Source organism: Camelus dromedarius, chromosome 5, assembly GCF_036321535.1.
Source record: "Camelus dromedarius isolate mCamDro1 chromosome 5, mCamDro1.pat, whole genome shotgun sequence".
Classification (NCBI taxonomy): domain Eukaryota; kingdom Metazoa; phylum Chordata; class Mammalia; order Artiodactyla; family Camelidae; genus Camelus; species Camelus dromedarius.
The window spans coordinates 248984-265434 of NC_087440.1; the positions used below are offsets into that span (position 1 = coordinate 248984).

A 16451-nucleotide genomic window follows, 5' to 3' on the forward strand; every position below is an offset into this window, starting at 1 on the left:
TTACCTATAAAACAGACCAAATAATAGTACGCACTTCCTTGGGTTGTAGAGAGTTAAATGAAGTAATAGTTATAACGGTGTGTAGTGGCGGTTGGCACATAGTATGTAAGAGATAAATACTAACCTTTAAAAAAAACTCATGTTACGGATGTTTTCTTAAGAGTTGCTGATCTTTTCGAGTGTTGCACTTTAAAACATCCTCTGAGTTGCGGGTGGGGTAGTGTTCTGAGCTTTACTGCTGTGGCAGCATGTCTGTACTGGTTTTGTACAGCGATTCCACACGCTTCCCACCCTCACTGTTGCAGTGAGTTGCTGTTACTGATGGGCAATGAGATGGGGATGTGTTTGCCTTTAGATTATACTGCATTAGCAATTAATCTTTTTGCTAAGCCTTTAAAGAAAATTAGGAGGAGAGTGGAGTTGGAGGAATTATATCTGTAGGGGAATGATGTGATTATTTAATCTACTTTTTGCTTTATCTTCTTTGAATAATTATATAATTAGAGGGGACCTGCTAATTACTTAGTCCTCATTTTATGGTGAAGAAATTGACCCAGAATAGTAGTGAAGTTCTCTGTTGTATCGCTAGTAATGGTGGGCCCAGGACTGGCATCCTGGTCATCAGATCCTCCCTTTCTACATCTTTAAGAAGCTCAGGAGCCTCTCTACCAGTTAAAGCAGCTGTTGAATAATGGATGCATTATAAGTGGCTTGCCTGTCAGTGCTGTGTGCTTGAACTGTTTTTTGTGTAGAGACAGTGACTAAGTTGTATCATAAGCACTAGTGCGTGATGTTTTATAAGAAAAAAATTTAGAATTTCAGGAGAATTGTTGATGGGCTTTGACTATCACATGTATTCTGTATTATTTGGTTCTGTGTAGTGAATACTAAGGGTATTGAAGACCAGTGGTTATGTGGGGGGAACGTCACACTCAGTGAGGGTGCCACTTCGTCTTGTGAACGCCACTCGAAAACGTTCGTGCGTAAATAGGCCGCTTTAAGCACGGAGCTCCCTGGTTTTCTGCCCTTCTGTATCTCTTGATGAAGGAGCAGACTGCTGTTCTCTGGAATGTAGATCACTTGGTTGCCTTCCCTCTGCCTCTGTGCCCTGTCAGTTCTCACCCCCAGGTTTCCGGGAGAGTTAAAGCTTTGGGCGGGGGCGGGGGGCTTCAGGAAAAGGACATGAGTGTGAGCGTGTTTTGGAGGCTGGGCTCCTGCACCTCTCTCCCCGCTTCTCCTTTGTGGGGAATGGCCCTAGCTCAGGAGAGGATCAGACTCTCCACTCCCTCCCGAGGGGCGCTGCCGCCCACTTGCAGGGCTTGTGACGAGGAGGGGAGGAGAGCAGGGCTGGGGAGGCTCCTGAGGCTGAGGCTGCAGCAGGAGGAGGGGAGAGGAGGGAGCTCGACAGTACCGGCCTCCCAGGCTGCGAGGCCCGGGGGCTGAGAAGGGAGACACCCAGCTGGGGTTGGAAGAATCTAAGCATATGGGAGAGATGGCTGGAGGAGAGTAACTTTGAGGACGTTGTATAATCTGAGCGAAAGAAGACAGGACTGTTTATGAGATCCAGAACCCTGCTATGGCCACATGTAACTTGGGAGAAATACACTGCATGGCTTCCTGGCCTTGACGTCACCTTGAAGTGTAATTAGGCATAATAAAAAGAGCCTTTATATAAGTTTTCAGACTTACCTTTTTGAACTTCTACAAGGTTCCATCCTTATTATCCTCTTTCTCTCATGTACCAGCATTTAAGATTAAGACAATAAAAAGCTTCAGTTTAATATTTTTATGTTTTGCTGAATAGATAGTATATTTATAACTTAAAAACATTTTATTGCCTATGGTTTTATATACACACACATGCACACACAATATAATATATCAGTTATATTATGATTCTTGTAGTGTTTTATAGAAGAGCCTGGAAAATTCTAAGGCAGTTTCCATAGGAAATGTGTTCATTCTACAGATAAATTTGAAACTTGTCTGCTATAAGTTGAGACTACCTTTCATAATAAGATATTTCCTCTGGCTCCAAGTTTGGCAACACGGCCTCCCTGACCGTCTCTGGGCTCCGGTCTGAGGACAAGGCTGATTATTACTGCGCCTCATATAGAAGCGGTGGCCCTTTTGCGCAGTGGTCCAAGTTCATGGGGAGGTGAGACCAAAACCTGCCCTGAGCTCACTCAGCTCTTCTCTCCAAAGTCAGGCTTTCATATTTTTCTTATTAGTTTGTTCTGAAGTAATTAGGAAATTAAATAAAAATTTAAAGATTTCATGAAGGAAAAAAAAAGGTATTTCCCGCTAAGGTAATTAAATGATTTTAAGATTATTTGTAGTATTCTTTTATTCATGCTATGCTCTGTTCTATTCTTAGTTTTTTGAGATTTTAAAGTAAAAAAATAAATTTAAAAATTGAGGGTTTAAAGCCAATATTTTTTGTTCTATTCTTAGCTACAACTCTGGATAAGGTGTGTGTATACAGAGTGAATATTCTCCAAAGCAATGTAATAAATGGCTTCAGAATGCCCCATAATACCCATTGCTATAGCTTCCTGGCCTTCAAATGTTTCTGGTGGGAAAGTATTAAGCTCTCAGAGAGTACTGTCATTTAAATAGCCAAAATCAGCTGTCCTAACACACATCGTCTTAATTTTCTTACTGTAAATATTTATGATAGAAGAAAATGGGTTTCTTAACTCAGAAAGTGAGGTCTTTTTTGAGATTTGGTAAAAGGCGCACTTATTTCCAATGTTTTAGAAAGTCAGTACTATTTTATTTCCTTTTATTCTTTTTCCTCATCCGTGTCTTAAGTGCCTATTTATTTATTTGAAATGCAATTCACATAATATAAAATTAACCATTTTAAGGTGAACGGTTTGATTCAGTGCATTTAATACATCTACACCTACCACCTCTATCTTGTTCCCAGATATTTTCATCACCCCAAAATAAATCCCATACCTAGTAAGCAGTTACTCCCCGTTCCTTCCTCCCCTCAGCCTTAGGGTACCTTTTTTAAAATTTGAAATTGAGAAATTAAAAAATTAATACAACTTTGTGTTATAATTGATATAAGACTAGGTTTAGTCTGTTCTAATGGTTGTAAAATCAGATCACAAAACTGTGTATGCTTCATGTATATTTACAACCATAAGGGGGAGAAAGGAATACTTGGTAGGAAACACCAAAGTAACAGTGATTTTGCTCTAGATTTTCTTTTCTTCATTTAAAGGAGGGGGGAAAAAATCTTCCTATAATTACACAACAAAACAAAAATAAAAACAGATATTTAAAAGCTTGGGCCTAAACTTACTATTATTATAACATGATTATTTCAGGATAATATTAAACTTCTTTTGGATTGAGTACAATTTTTTTTTTTTAGTATTTTTTGAAAGAAAAATATTTGCTGGAGGAACAGAACTACATAATATTTGTAGTTTTTCAACCCTCCAGATTATCTCAGATCATGAATTGTTGTTTCAAGTAAGCTGCGTTCTAATTTATTTTTCATTTAAAAATGAATTTCATGGGACTTTGTTTTCAAACTATAAAAACATCATATTCTTGTTGATAGAAATAAAATACCACAGGGGTGTACAAATAAAAAGCTACCAGTCTCCCTTCACAATAGTCTTCTTTTGTATCTGCTTAAAATAATTGTAGCAGTTTGGCAGTCTGGTTAGCCTTTGTCATGTGGCTTACACACACATATAATAAAATCGGACCTAATTGAGTGAAAATCTCAAAATGCCTTTAGGGTGGCCCCATCTCTCTCTCTCTCTCTCTCTTTTTTTTTTAATTGAGTTACTGGGGATTGAACCCAGGACCTCAGGTATGCTTGGCATGCACTGTACCACTGAGCAGTCCTCCCCACCTCCCAACCCTGACTCTCGGGGGGGGGGGGGCGGGGGGGGCGGCTCCACTCCCCCTTGCTATCAGTTAATGTAAATGTGTGAATGCACCTGGGAAAGGCAAGGCCCCAGGCTAACTGCAGGGGGACTCTTACCACTGAAAGCTTTCTTATTGAAAAATAGTGCCCTGTTGTGGCCAGACGGGCAGTGCATCACTGCACTCTCCTAGTCTTCCTTGCCCTCTCCTCCCTCTTAGCATAGAATGAATGTATGTCAAAAATTTATTCGTCTCCTTAATGAGGGAACCAGCAGGATGGTAAAGCTGATTCCAAGAGCATTTGAGAAATTAAGTGTATGCAGGCACTGAAGAACGAATGTTGAAATAAATTGCTAGACTAAATAAATTGCTAGACTAGATACAAAATTGGTTAACGTCCTGCAGGTAGTAAAACCATAACCTTTGGAGTCTGCTGGACAGAAATTATCTCTACCAAATAAAATATATAAGTTTACCTGTAACGTTATGGAATTTGGGTCCTAATCAGTAGTAAACAGCAGGCCAAACAATGGTATTTTAACTAAATAATCTTTGGGATGTTTATTGTACAGTGTGTTTCATCACACACTGAAAGTGCTTGCAGTTCTTGATTCACTTTATTTCCAGGTTTGGCTAATTTTTCTTAACAGTGAGATGTATGATTAAGCAAGACCAATATAGTGTAGATCAGATCTTGGAAGAGCTTGGTATCTTAAACTAAGAAATTTAAACCTCCATTCAACAACTGTTTATTGAGCACATACTGTGTGCCCGGCGGTGGATTTGTCATAGTCCCGAGTGTGTAATTGTGCTTTGGTGCCCCTCCCGTGCCCGTAGGAGGCCCACTGGTGGTTCTCAAGTGTTAATATTAGGGAGTCACCTGGGAAGTTGTTTTTCTCAAAATAGACATGTCCTTTGTCCTTCTGTCCCAACCTCAATGTAGATGTCCCTGCTTGAGTAGAGCATGTGTGTTTAGAAAAAGCTTTACAGGTGATTTTTATATCCCTTTCCTTTAAAAAAATGTTGTGTTTATTGGGCTTTCGTTAAAAGGAATCGAATGAGTAAACAGCAAGCGAAATTGCAATCAATATTTTTAAAAGTTTCCATACCCCTTCTTGGCTGCCCCATCTCTATAATAAAACTAAAATAATGTCCTGATTATACCCTCAGCAAGAACTACATGCCGTTGTCGTATTAGAATTACATTTAATCCAACTCAGACATTAATTTGGGAAGAACTGGGCTTAGTCTTCTAATTGTATCCTTAAGTTATGCCTCTCGCTGAAGAAACTTAAAGAGTTGTCATTTATTTGTGGACGTATATGATCTGCATGGCAAAGACGCGATTGAAAAATTAGACTTTAAAATGTTTTTAATGAGGAAAAAAGACTGTCATTAACTTATTGGAGACTGTGGTAAAGGGAATAAGTAATAGAGGAGAAAAGTGTATATGTGTTTAACTTGTGGTGAAACTGTTTAAGTCAACAATTAAAATGAGCAGCTGTTGTGGACATGAGCTTAAATTCTCTTTGGTTTAACTTTAATTCGGCAACCACTTTGTGTAAATGCACTCACACAGCAGGGATTTGTGATTTCACTACGCCTCAGCAGCCGTGGAATTTATAACTTAATCACAGGATGTGATATTACAGATTAGGGGAGAAACTGGGAAATAACATGATACAATTGGTATATTGTGTATTTTTCTTTTTATTAGTGTGCCGGTCCAACAAAAGCCCCTGGGTCTGTCTGACTTGTTCAAGTGTCCACTGTGGAAGGTGGGTGACATACTTATTCTTGCTTTGCTACCCAGCTTGCTTTTTTCAATTTACCTTAAGCTTTGTGTCAAAGTTTTATTGATTTGGGTTTATTTAGCACCACTGCTTAATCATAGTGTGTACGTAATTCTCTGTAGGGCTTCCCTCTCCTAACAGAATCCCTGTTCGGTGATGGAACTGAGGAAAATCTGGAGAACCCTTTTTTGTTGGTACTCAGAAGAATTAATTTGATGAATAAGACAACCTACTAGTAATATGTGACAGTCTGCTAGTAATAAAAGATGAAATAAGGAACTCTGATGTCTTATGGTTGTTTTAAATCCCTTTTATTAGGGTAAATTTAAGCACACTCAGAAGTAGAGAGTATAATTAATTGAACCCTGTATTTTTACCGCCCAGCTTCAACACTTATCAACAGGTGGCCAATTTTGTTTCACCTATTACCTGTGCCAGCCTTACCTTTACTGACTTTTGAATCAGATCCCAGATAACACATTATTTTTCTAAAAATAAAACAAAACACTAGAATATTTACAGATCGTTCTCCCTTGAGAACGATCTCCCTGTTGGGGTTATTAATGCTGTCTCAAATGTACCACATGTTTCATTCCATTAAGACTTAACACCCCCAACCCCAGTTCCAGCCTGAGCATTTCCTCCTAGGTCTTTGCTCCAAAATGATGTTACTTAAATATTAAGTACGTTAGTAACTCTTCTAACACAAACTCAAATAAACATCCACCTTTGTGTGCCTTGTAGTAGCGCATTTATTTCAGTCTCTCTTTTAGCTTGGAAAACCCACTTTGAATTTACTTTAGAAGTTAATAGCCCGGCAGCAGGGAGATGGGAAATCATACCAAGTGGCACAGGCTGAAATCTGTACTGCATTTATTTGGACTGTTTCCCCACTGTTATTTATAAACCTTCATTGCATGAAGAGAGCATCTTATTTTCAGTCCTGGAATTGAGTATTTTTTTTCATGTACACTTAAGAGTACCTTTGGAGAATGTTAACTGTGTATCTTAATTGTGGTTGTTGTGGTTTTGAAATCTCTAGGATTTGGGGAACCTGAGAATACTTTGTACAGATAACATTTTTTTAAAAAAAGAAGAAAAGTAGAAGCACTTAAATACTGCACTTTGAAGAGACAGATTCCTCTCCTAGATTTTGAGAGGTGAGAGTTATAATGTAATAAAATTTATGTAATTCTATTCTCCAGTTGTCTCATAGTGCTCTACAGCCTAAATCTTGAAGGTCATATGTCAACAAAAAGACCTGACAAACTCTAAAAAATTGGAGAGATTAATGTCCTTAACAGCAGACAACAAGCAGTTCTCTAAGCAGGTTTGGAGAAATAATCAAGCTGTGAAAATTCTACCTAATAAAACTGAAAAAGAAGAAAAAGAAATTGAAAACTTTCTAGACTCTGTAGACAGTATGCTTCCAATTGTAAGCAATCATAAATTTAGAAATTTGACATAGGTTCAGAGATACATGATTAAGTAGATTACACAGATGAGAAGAGCCTGCATTTAGACCTTCATTTTACATAGCTGATTGGCTAATGTTCTTTTATCATGTAATCCTGGGTATTGACTGCCAAGGATTCTGTTTTTTTTTTTTTTTTAGTGATTTAGCCCACTTGTCTATAGGGAAGTCTTAAATTTATTTTTTCCACTAGGAAACATAGTTTATCCATAGCATATTTGAGTTATATATCCTATTAGTCTTCATGACACCATCCCATTTAAGCTATTTTTCCAATTTTTGCTGTTGTTAAAAAATCTGTGATGTGTATATTGACACTTTTCCTTTTTAGACCAAATTGTCTAGTTAAAATCTAAAACTGGATGAGAGAAATGTTTATTTTTAAGTTGGCCAGTTTATACATGTCGGTTAACTTCCGACTGATGTTTTGATTATTAGCCAAAACATTGTTAATCTTAATGTCAGCAGTGAAGTAGCCCTACTGTGTCACTGACGTTGACATGTGAGCATTTAGTACATTTGGAGACTACAGTATGTGTGTAAATGAACTATATGTAATGTAACCAGTTTCCAAAGATTTGAACGTGGTAATGCCTTTATTATCATTCCCTATTGCCTTTTCTTGGATTCTGAAGGTACTCCTCATTATAAATATTTCTTTGTTTTTCATGGCGCAGTGTAAATACATATAAGCCTAGGAAATGAAGCTGTAAATACATACAAGCATAGGAAGTTAAGCTGATTAGGTATTGAACCTATAGGCTCCCCTGGAGTTTATCTTTTAATTAAATATGGGGTGTTTCCTGACCTGTGCAATGTGTTATCTCAAAGTATGGACTTAATATGATGGCTTTCCAAGCAATTACGTTGTTTGGATTCTGTATAAATAAGTAGCTAAGCAGGAGGCGGGGTATATAGCTCAGTGGTAGATCGTGTGCCTAGCAAGCATGAGGTCCTGGGTTCAATCTCCAGTACCTCCATTAACAAAAAAACCCCCAAAAACCTAATTACCTCCCCCTCTACCACCACAAAAAAAAAAAAAAGTATTTAAGCAGATAAAGGAAAATACGAATAAAAATATTGCTAACATTCATTCATTCATGCATGCATTCTGAGCCATGGATTATTTAATCACCAAACAACCAACAATATAAGTATTGTTACCTGCATTTTACAGATGAGAAAACAGAAGCACAGAGAGGTTAACTCACCTGGGCTCCCCTGGCCAGCATGTGACAAAGCCTACTTTTGAACCCAGGCAGTCTAGTTTTTGAGTTTATACTCTTAATCATTTTTTAAAAATTCATTTTAGTCCACTTTTATAAACTTAAGACCCTTGTACCCACAAGTGTTGGTTATGTTTATTACAATGAAAAAATGTGGGAAAAAACCATGACCAAAGTCAGAGTTGAGTGGAGGTTGGTAGTGCCTCTCATGCTTCCAGCTTTCCTGGGGACAGAGGCTGGGCTTGCGGTTGGTCCTCCTCGCTTTCCCCAGCTTTCCCCAAGGTAAGTGTTGCTCCTTGCACAGTTAAGGCGCCTTGTGACAAAAATGTCACCTTAACTCTCTGAGCAGAGTTATTTTGGTGCTGTTAAATCAGCATTCGTTTTGGCTGTTGTGAGTTTTCCATTAGGCTTTGCCTTCTACAAATTAGCTGCTTTCTAGGAACTGGGGAGTTGTAGTTTTTGTTTTATAAGGGTCTTCAAGTAGTGGTCGGTTACGGCTTTGTACATATTTAGGTGAAGATGTAGGTGAATTTGTGTGCACAGCATATGCATGTGAACCCTCAATTCAGTTTCATTTTGCTTTTTGTGATAGATTTATTCAATCTGAATTGGAAAGTGTTAATTTTTATGACTGTAGTCAACCTTTGATTATCTTTGTCCATGTAGAGAAAGAACAGTTTATATAAGGTTAACATGAGTTGTGTTTTGTTTGGGTTTTTTCTAAACAAACCTATTCCATATGAGTGGAGTGATTGTGCAGGCATTCAAATAAAAGATTTGCAGCCGTACTGATGAGAAGGAGATGGGAGGTTGTCCTGTTTCACTATCTGATTCTCATGTGTTTTATTAAGCAGAGCCCGTGACCCTGTGGGCAGTGACTGAGTAATTTAGTTTACAAAACCTGTCTTTCATAATAGCCTGAGTTGGGGGTTAGCCATCTGAGAAACACTTTAGAAAAGGAAAAATGCTGTAACAAGTATCTAGCAAAGGAGTTGATAAGTGATAATAACAAAGGTGTTGAAACTGATTTGCGTAGGTAACACCTTCCTTGCCCGGCCCCAGTCTTGTGTATAACTAAAAGCTGACTGTCATATGTGATTGCGAAAGAAGAGCATATTTTAAGTACTCAGCTTAATAAATCACTAAATGACTGAATGCTTTTACAGGATTGAATGCTCTTATTAGGAAGAATTCTTTCTCATTTCTGATTTGATAACCATTTAATTTTATTATCATTTCCTACTACTTTACCTTCCAAAGCAGTGTTTAGACTAAAATAAGTTTTCATTTGGTTTTTGTAAGGTATGTGAATGGTCATGCAAAAAAACATTATGAAGACGCACAAATACCCTTAACCAACCATAAGAAGTCAGAAAAGCAGGAAAAAGCTCAGCACACGGTGTGTATGGATTGCAGTAGCTACAGTACGTACTGGTAAGTATTACTGTTTTCTGAAAACGGTGTTCCTTTACCGTGAGTGCAAGTGTTTTCTCATCTTCCTCACTCTTTCCGCTCTCCCCAGCCTCTTAAAGCAGTCGAGACGGCCACTGCTGCCTGTGAGTTCTGTGAGGACTCACAGGGGATAGGGCCACCAGGACCACGGTCCGTATTCATTCCGATTTCCCTTTGCTTTGCCCATTCAGCGTCTCGGCCGCCTCTTCTTTCCCACCCCCCCGTAGGCTGCAGGGAAATGAAAAGTAACTATTATTTGTTGTTGCTCACTGTAAGTCCTTTTCTTTTTCTTGTTTTGTTTTTAATTGAAGAATGAAATGATTAAAAACTCATGCCCCACCTCAGATAAAAACCCATGTTCCTATTGTCCAGTTAACATTTTGTTATATAATCTTAAAATTTTAACTTCTTTGTTTAAAAAATTATTTTGACAGTCTCCCCACTCCCAACACAGTTCCAGTCTCCTGTTCTCCTCGGTAGATACATGTCAAGAATTTTGCGCGTAGCTTTTCAAACCAACTTTTGTTTAAAGTATCATATTTTTTAAACATATTGGGAGCCCTGTTCTCTCCTTGTAATATAGTCACGTGTCTGTTTCATATAAATGACAGTAAAGTGAGTATCTGTTTTTGTGATGACTTAGAACTAGGTTATTTGCATTACAAGTGATCATGTCCATTTGGTCTGCTCAGAAATACAGTGTGTTTTACAGTTTTAACTTTAGTGTGAAGCAAATTTCTTTCCTTGTCTAGTAAATTATGAACAATTCTTTACTTGTTTTAATCACTTTACTGAATTCAAAAGGTGTTTGATATTGAAAGGAGAAAAAAACCCAAGCTATTTAAAGGCTCTCTTTGGATGTGTTGTAGCTGCCACACAGCCCTTGAATCAATGTCACACAAAGGCCGTAGGTCATACTGGGCAGGGATGGGGATTTAAAGTCCAGACACCGCTTTTGATTCATACTTTGTACTGGAGTTGTGTGCTGGTCCTTTCTGCATTGTCCTTAGCTGGTTATTGTAGAAAGCTGTCCATCAAAAGGAAGGAAAGAAAGGTCGGTGGTTTAACATTGCTGTGACGATTGAGTAAAGCCTCGTGAGGGCTAGCCATCCAGATCACTACCATTTCGGTGATCCTTTGTGCAGAAGGTGTCCAGACCTGGGTGAGAGAGAAGCTAGAGGCAGATGGCAATGTCAGTAGAAGTGAAAATCTTCTCAAGATTTTCACACAAGGCCTAGTGTTCAGTTTATTGTCATTTGTTCTCAAAACACCCCTTCCTACGAAAGCTAAGTGTTAGCCAAGCTGTTAAAGTGTTTTCATTAGTTTCCCCTCCTTCCCCTCAGGAAACTAGAATGACAGAGCTACCTAATTGACAGAATCATGTGTTTCTGTAAGTTTGTAAGTATTTCTCTTTAGACAGCAGAAATTAAGATCGTTCTTGAAGTATCTGTCTCACAGTCATCGGTGTAGGTCATGGCATCCTGTTCATACCAGACGTTGAAAACATTGTCTTCTTGGTTTTCAGTTAGCAATGTGCATGAAAGGCTTAATGGGGAAGTTTGGAGATACAGCTAAATCTCTGTGTGCAGTGGGTTTTCTTGCTATTGGTGAGATTATGAGGAAATAGTAACTCTTTGAGGAAATTTAAAGAATTACCTTAGAATTTTCTTAATGGAGTGGAATTTTATTCATAGGTCTCTTTAAAGATAAAGATTATCTACTTTAACGTCTTTGTATATTGCATTTTGGAGGAATACGTTTATTAACTAGAATTGGAATTTTAATTGTTTTATGTTGGAGTAGCGTGCTAAAGTACAAGTCGTTTCACGGCCGAATTGGAATTAAATGGCAGATCTTGAACCTTGGGGAATAGACACCATGGCAGGGGCTTCTTGGCCAGTTGCCAGTCTTTTGTGTAAAGCTGTACAGAGCCGTGAGTGTGTGGACACCCAGAGCTTCTGAAGTGCAGGGAGCGGCAGCTGGTCACAGAACCATCCCATTTGTGGTTTTAGAACAAAATGCCAGGGAATTTTGCTCCTGTAGCGTGATACTGACAGCCTACAAGGAACCTGTGAGAGCGGTAGACCCATGAGGCTGCAGTTGAAATTCACATTTCCCACACCTCACTATGATGAAGAGACAAACAAAAAAGGCTTTCTTCTGCATGGGGTGTGTGTGTGTGTTATTTCCCAGTGTACTTAAGTATTTTCACTTTAGTTTGTAAATTTTCCTTGTGCATACATTTCTTGTGGTTAGACTGAATGGTTTGCTTCAGAGGTAAAATGTCGGTATATTAGGTTGAACCTATTTGATTGTTAATTATTATTTGTAGTCAAAAAAAGACTTTGACTATAGCTAATGTTGAAGCTCCTTTTCCAAGTGCTCTGTGGAAGTTGAAACATGCTCTGAGGCTGACAGTTTTTCTGTCCTTATCTTCCCTTTTCCAAGAGGCCCTGTGCATCTGTCTGTGCAGATCCTTTATGAAGTTATCACTGAGCTGTCCACACTGCGCCACCCCCCGCCCCCGCCCCAGCTCCAATTGTAGCTGGATGTAATCTCTCCTAAACTCAGAGTTCCTGAGATACTTGTAATTTCCTGCTGCACGTTAGTTATTTGTAAATGTCCCTGGAGCCTGCAGGAGCCATATGTCACATCTTTGTATCGACCACAGTACTCAGTGTCTGGTGCAGAGCAGGGCGTAGATGTTTGAAAGATTGAATTTTGTTAACTTATCTTCCAAAAATGGGGAAGGTTATACCAAATTTGTATTACTGTGCCCTCTTGATCCTCTTGGAGGACTGAAGGGCTGCGGAACATTTTTCCTGAAGATCTAAAATCATATATTCCATATACCTCCCAAGAGGGACACCCTTGCAGAGCAGCTCGCTTCACTTCTGATGTAAGGAGGGCATCCAGAAGAGGCACGTATCAACCAAGCAGAACAGCATAAAATAGGTCACTGTTTCAAAAGAGGGAAAACAACACCAAAGGGAATAATTCTGATTTGGCACAGACCCACTGCTTTGAGAATCAAATGAAGATTTCAGTAAAACTGAAAATCTCAAGATTTTCACACAAGGGCAAGTTTATTGTGTATTCAGTAATATTTCCTTTCCTCTCACCCCAACTCCCCTCCCCCGGTCAACACAAATGGAATTGTATGTGGTGTGCAGTACTGGATCAAAAAGAAAGATTAAACAGTAGGGACCTGGATTTCTTATGTAGACAGACATTTAGAGTTAGTATATTTAAAAAGTACTGAACAAATAATTTTTGACACCTGACATAGCCTTGTTAACTTATAATAGCTGAATTTCTGAGGATTCAAAAGTATGAAAGGGATATTAAAACTAAATTACCAGAATTTTTCCTTCTCGGCAGGGTAATGTTTTAAAGCACTCCTTCAAACAGAGAAATATGAAATGTGAGTCAACTCATTTGTCTAGAAAATGGACTTCTAGTTCAGATTTTAAACACCTATAACAAATAGTTTTAATTAAAACGAATAAAAATAAAGCTTTTATTTGTGGGCTTAAATTGATATTGAATCGTTTTCAGAGGCAGGTGTAATTAAAAATGGGAAGATCTTTTGTTACTAGCCTTATAAACTTTTGGGCACAAATTTTCAATGTTGTAAGGATTAGATAAGAATTTTTTAAATTTAAGAACAGTATTTTGGAGTTTTAGTAAAAAGAAACCTTTTAGTGCATGATCTGAAAACAAAAGTTTCTTTGTTGATAAGCTGGTGCTTGTCTGCTTTTAACAAAGAAAATGGATTTTCTCTGCAGGTATTCTCATTTTCCAGAATTGGCTTATTTGATGGCAATACATTAGAATTGAATAAAAGAGAATTTAAAAATAAGCCCATTTGCTGGAAGAGTTCTTTTGATTTTAACTTTTCTTGGTTTGAAATAGGTGAAGTCATTAGAACATCAGCTTTTCTTGTTTTTTTCTTTTCTGTATCTGTATCTTGTCATTTATAATAAAACTAGAGGTCAAAGTTTCCTCTAGATATCCTATTATGATGATATTATCTATTAAACAGGGGAATGAAAAAGAATTTAAAACTTCATTTATTTACCCTTGTCTTTCTTGAGGGTTACTTTTTGCATAAAAGTTTGGTTTGTTTGTTTTTTTTTTTGTATTAGTGTTACACATGACTTACTGTATAAAGATTGCTTTGTAGCCAGCAGATTAAAGGACTTGTTTCTTTACTGTTGCTTAAAATATCAGTAATTTGTAGATGATTGCTTCTTGTTTCAAGTGAGTTAAGAAACGGTTTGGTCTGAGAATATTTTCTTAGTTCTTCAAGACTCTGATGTGGAGCCTTATGACTTGGGTAGCTTCAGTAGCAGTAACAATAGGCATGGAAAAAGCTTCAGAATTTTAAAGCTGAGAAAGAGAGAGAGAGTTCTATTTTGGGCATGACATCTGTCCCATACAGTTTGGTAGCAGTTGAGCAATTAAAAGTTGCTAGTGGGCATTTACAACAGCTAAGACATGGAAGCAACCTAAGTGTCTTACCAACAGATGATTGGATAAAGAAGATGTGGTGTAGATGTAGATACAGTGGAATACTACTCAGCCATAAAAAGAATGAAACATGCCATTTGCAGCAACATAGATGGACCTAGAGATTATACTAAGTGAGGTAAGTCAGAGGAAGGCAAATATTGTATGGTATCATTTATATGTGGAATCTAAAAAAATAATACAAATGAACTTATTTACAAAATAGAAAGAGACTCACAGATATAGAAAACAAACTTACAGGCTACCAAAGGGGGAAAGGGGGGAGAAATTTAGGAGTATGGGATTAACAGATACACACTACTTTGTAAAATAGATAAACAACAAGGATTTACTGTATAGCACAGGAAACTATATTCAGTATCTTGTAATAACCTATAACAGAAAAGAATCTGGAAAAAGAATGTTCATATAAATATGTATACCTGAGTCACCTTGCTGTAAAAGAGAGTGGCTAGTGGGACTGAGGAATTGAGTGTTTTTATTTTATTTTATTTTAATTATTATGTTTAAATTACCACTTGGTTGGTAGCTACTGCATCAGTGTGGCCTCAAACTTAAAATTTAACATTAAGTATATTACTATTATAAAACTTTCAAAACCTTAAGACAAAAATCTGATAGAAACTCCAAAAAGAAGTCAATTTTGCTAATTAAAATAGTTGTTAAGTTTAACCAAAGCAAATCTAATCCAGTAAGATGTGTCAAAAAGACATTATATAATTACTGAATTAATTTCATAAGCCTCCATATTCATATTTATTCATATATTCATTTTCAAAGGAAAACTCAGATTATTGTATCATTGAAGCAAAATTACATTTATAAATAAACCACTTCTGATTTTTAAGAAACTGATAACATTGAAATAAAAGGAAATTATTAAAATATGATAGTCCCCCCAAAAAAGAAAGCAGCTATCACATACTAATTGGTGAAATATTAAAGTAAAGCCCTCTCTGTTACATCAGAAACAAGACAAATGTTTCTGTCATCATTTACATCACTGTCACTATTTTTAAACATTGCTTTGGCAGTTCTAACCGTTGAAATAAGACAAAGAATAAGTAAATAATTGCTATAAATATTGGAAAGAAAGAAAAATTATTTCTGCTTTCAAATTATATAATAGAATACCCAGAAAACTCAAGGGCTTTATTTAGTACAAGTAGAATTAATAAGAAATTTTAAAATAGTGCATGATAAATATGCAAAAACTAAGTTTTTTCTTCATTAGCAGTCATTAGTTAAAATTGGAAATGACCAAACAAAAAAAATTCAACATAATGACAAAAACTATAAACTATATCTAGAAATAAATGTGTTAAAGAAAGACACAGAGCAAAGATACAGATCCTTTATGAAGGAAACTCAGCATTATAAGCAGTTCCTTTCTCTTCCCCCCGATTTTTACCTTCAAAACCTTTGAGACAAGTTCCTTTGAGACATAATGTGAGCAACATCTTAAGAAAATAACAACATCAGAATAGTGTATATTGTTTTTATCCAGTTAAATATTCATTGAGAACCTGCTATGTGTTAGGGGCCTGCTTTTTAGAGCAATGGTCTCCAAAATAATGTACTTGGGGGTATGGGAAGAAAATATCAGAACTTCTATTAAAACCTTTTATCTGAAGAAAAAAAAAAAGCTTTGCAAATATTTACTCTGCCTACTGCCAGTGGTCGGTGAGTGAGACGGTTACGTGGCGTGAACCAAACGCGGAGGGTCCCGGCTCGGAGCTTCACGTGTTGTCCTCACCCTTGCTGACGTCTGGCCGTGGCCAGTGTGTTACAGTTTCTGTCTGCCTAGTTAATGTGGATTTACTTGATACTACCAAATCAACCCTCATCAAATGGATACATATTTTTGCACAAGAAAAAATCCTCCAAGATAACACTAACAGTAGTAACGCAAATACTGGTGAACAAGGCAGAGGCAAGCTGACATACGTTACTGTGAGCTCATCAGACGTACCGCAAAGTAAAGATACTGGCTCTCTAATAAAAACACAGACCAAGCAGATCTTATTAGTGGGACAAAAAGTTCAAGAGATCATAGGAAGTAGGAAATTACATCCACTG

The 16451-nt window shown here is 37.3% G+C and overlaps 1 protein-coding gene across 4 annotated transcripts in view; it reads left to right on the plus strand.

Annotated features, from left to right (window-relative positions):
* USP3 (ubiquitin specific peptidase 3) overlaps nucleotides 1-16451 on the plus strand; it is an 82275-nt gene that overhangs the window by 19520 nt on the left and 46304 nt on the right. For 2 of the 4 annotated variants that reach the window (XR_010380803.1, XM_064485444.1), the window contains exons 2-3: nucleotides 5612-5672; nucleotides 9690-9821. Coding sequence is in view for 3 of the 4 variants with exons in the window: in XM_064485444.1 (XP_064341514.1) it covers nucleotides 5612-5672; nucleotides 9690-9821 (193 nt within the window). In the remaining variant the exon portion in view is untranslated. Of the gene's footprint in view, nucleotides 1-5611; nucleotides 5673-6740; nucleotides 6848-9689; nucleotides 9822-16451 lie in introns of those variants that run through there. The other 2 variants (XM_064485446.1, XM_064485445.1) reach the window with 2 other exon arrangements.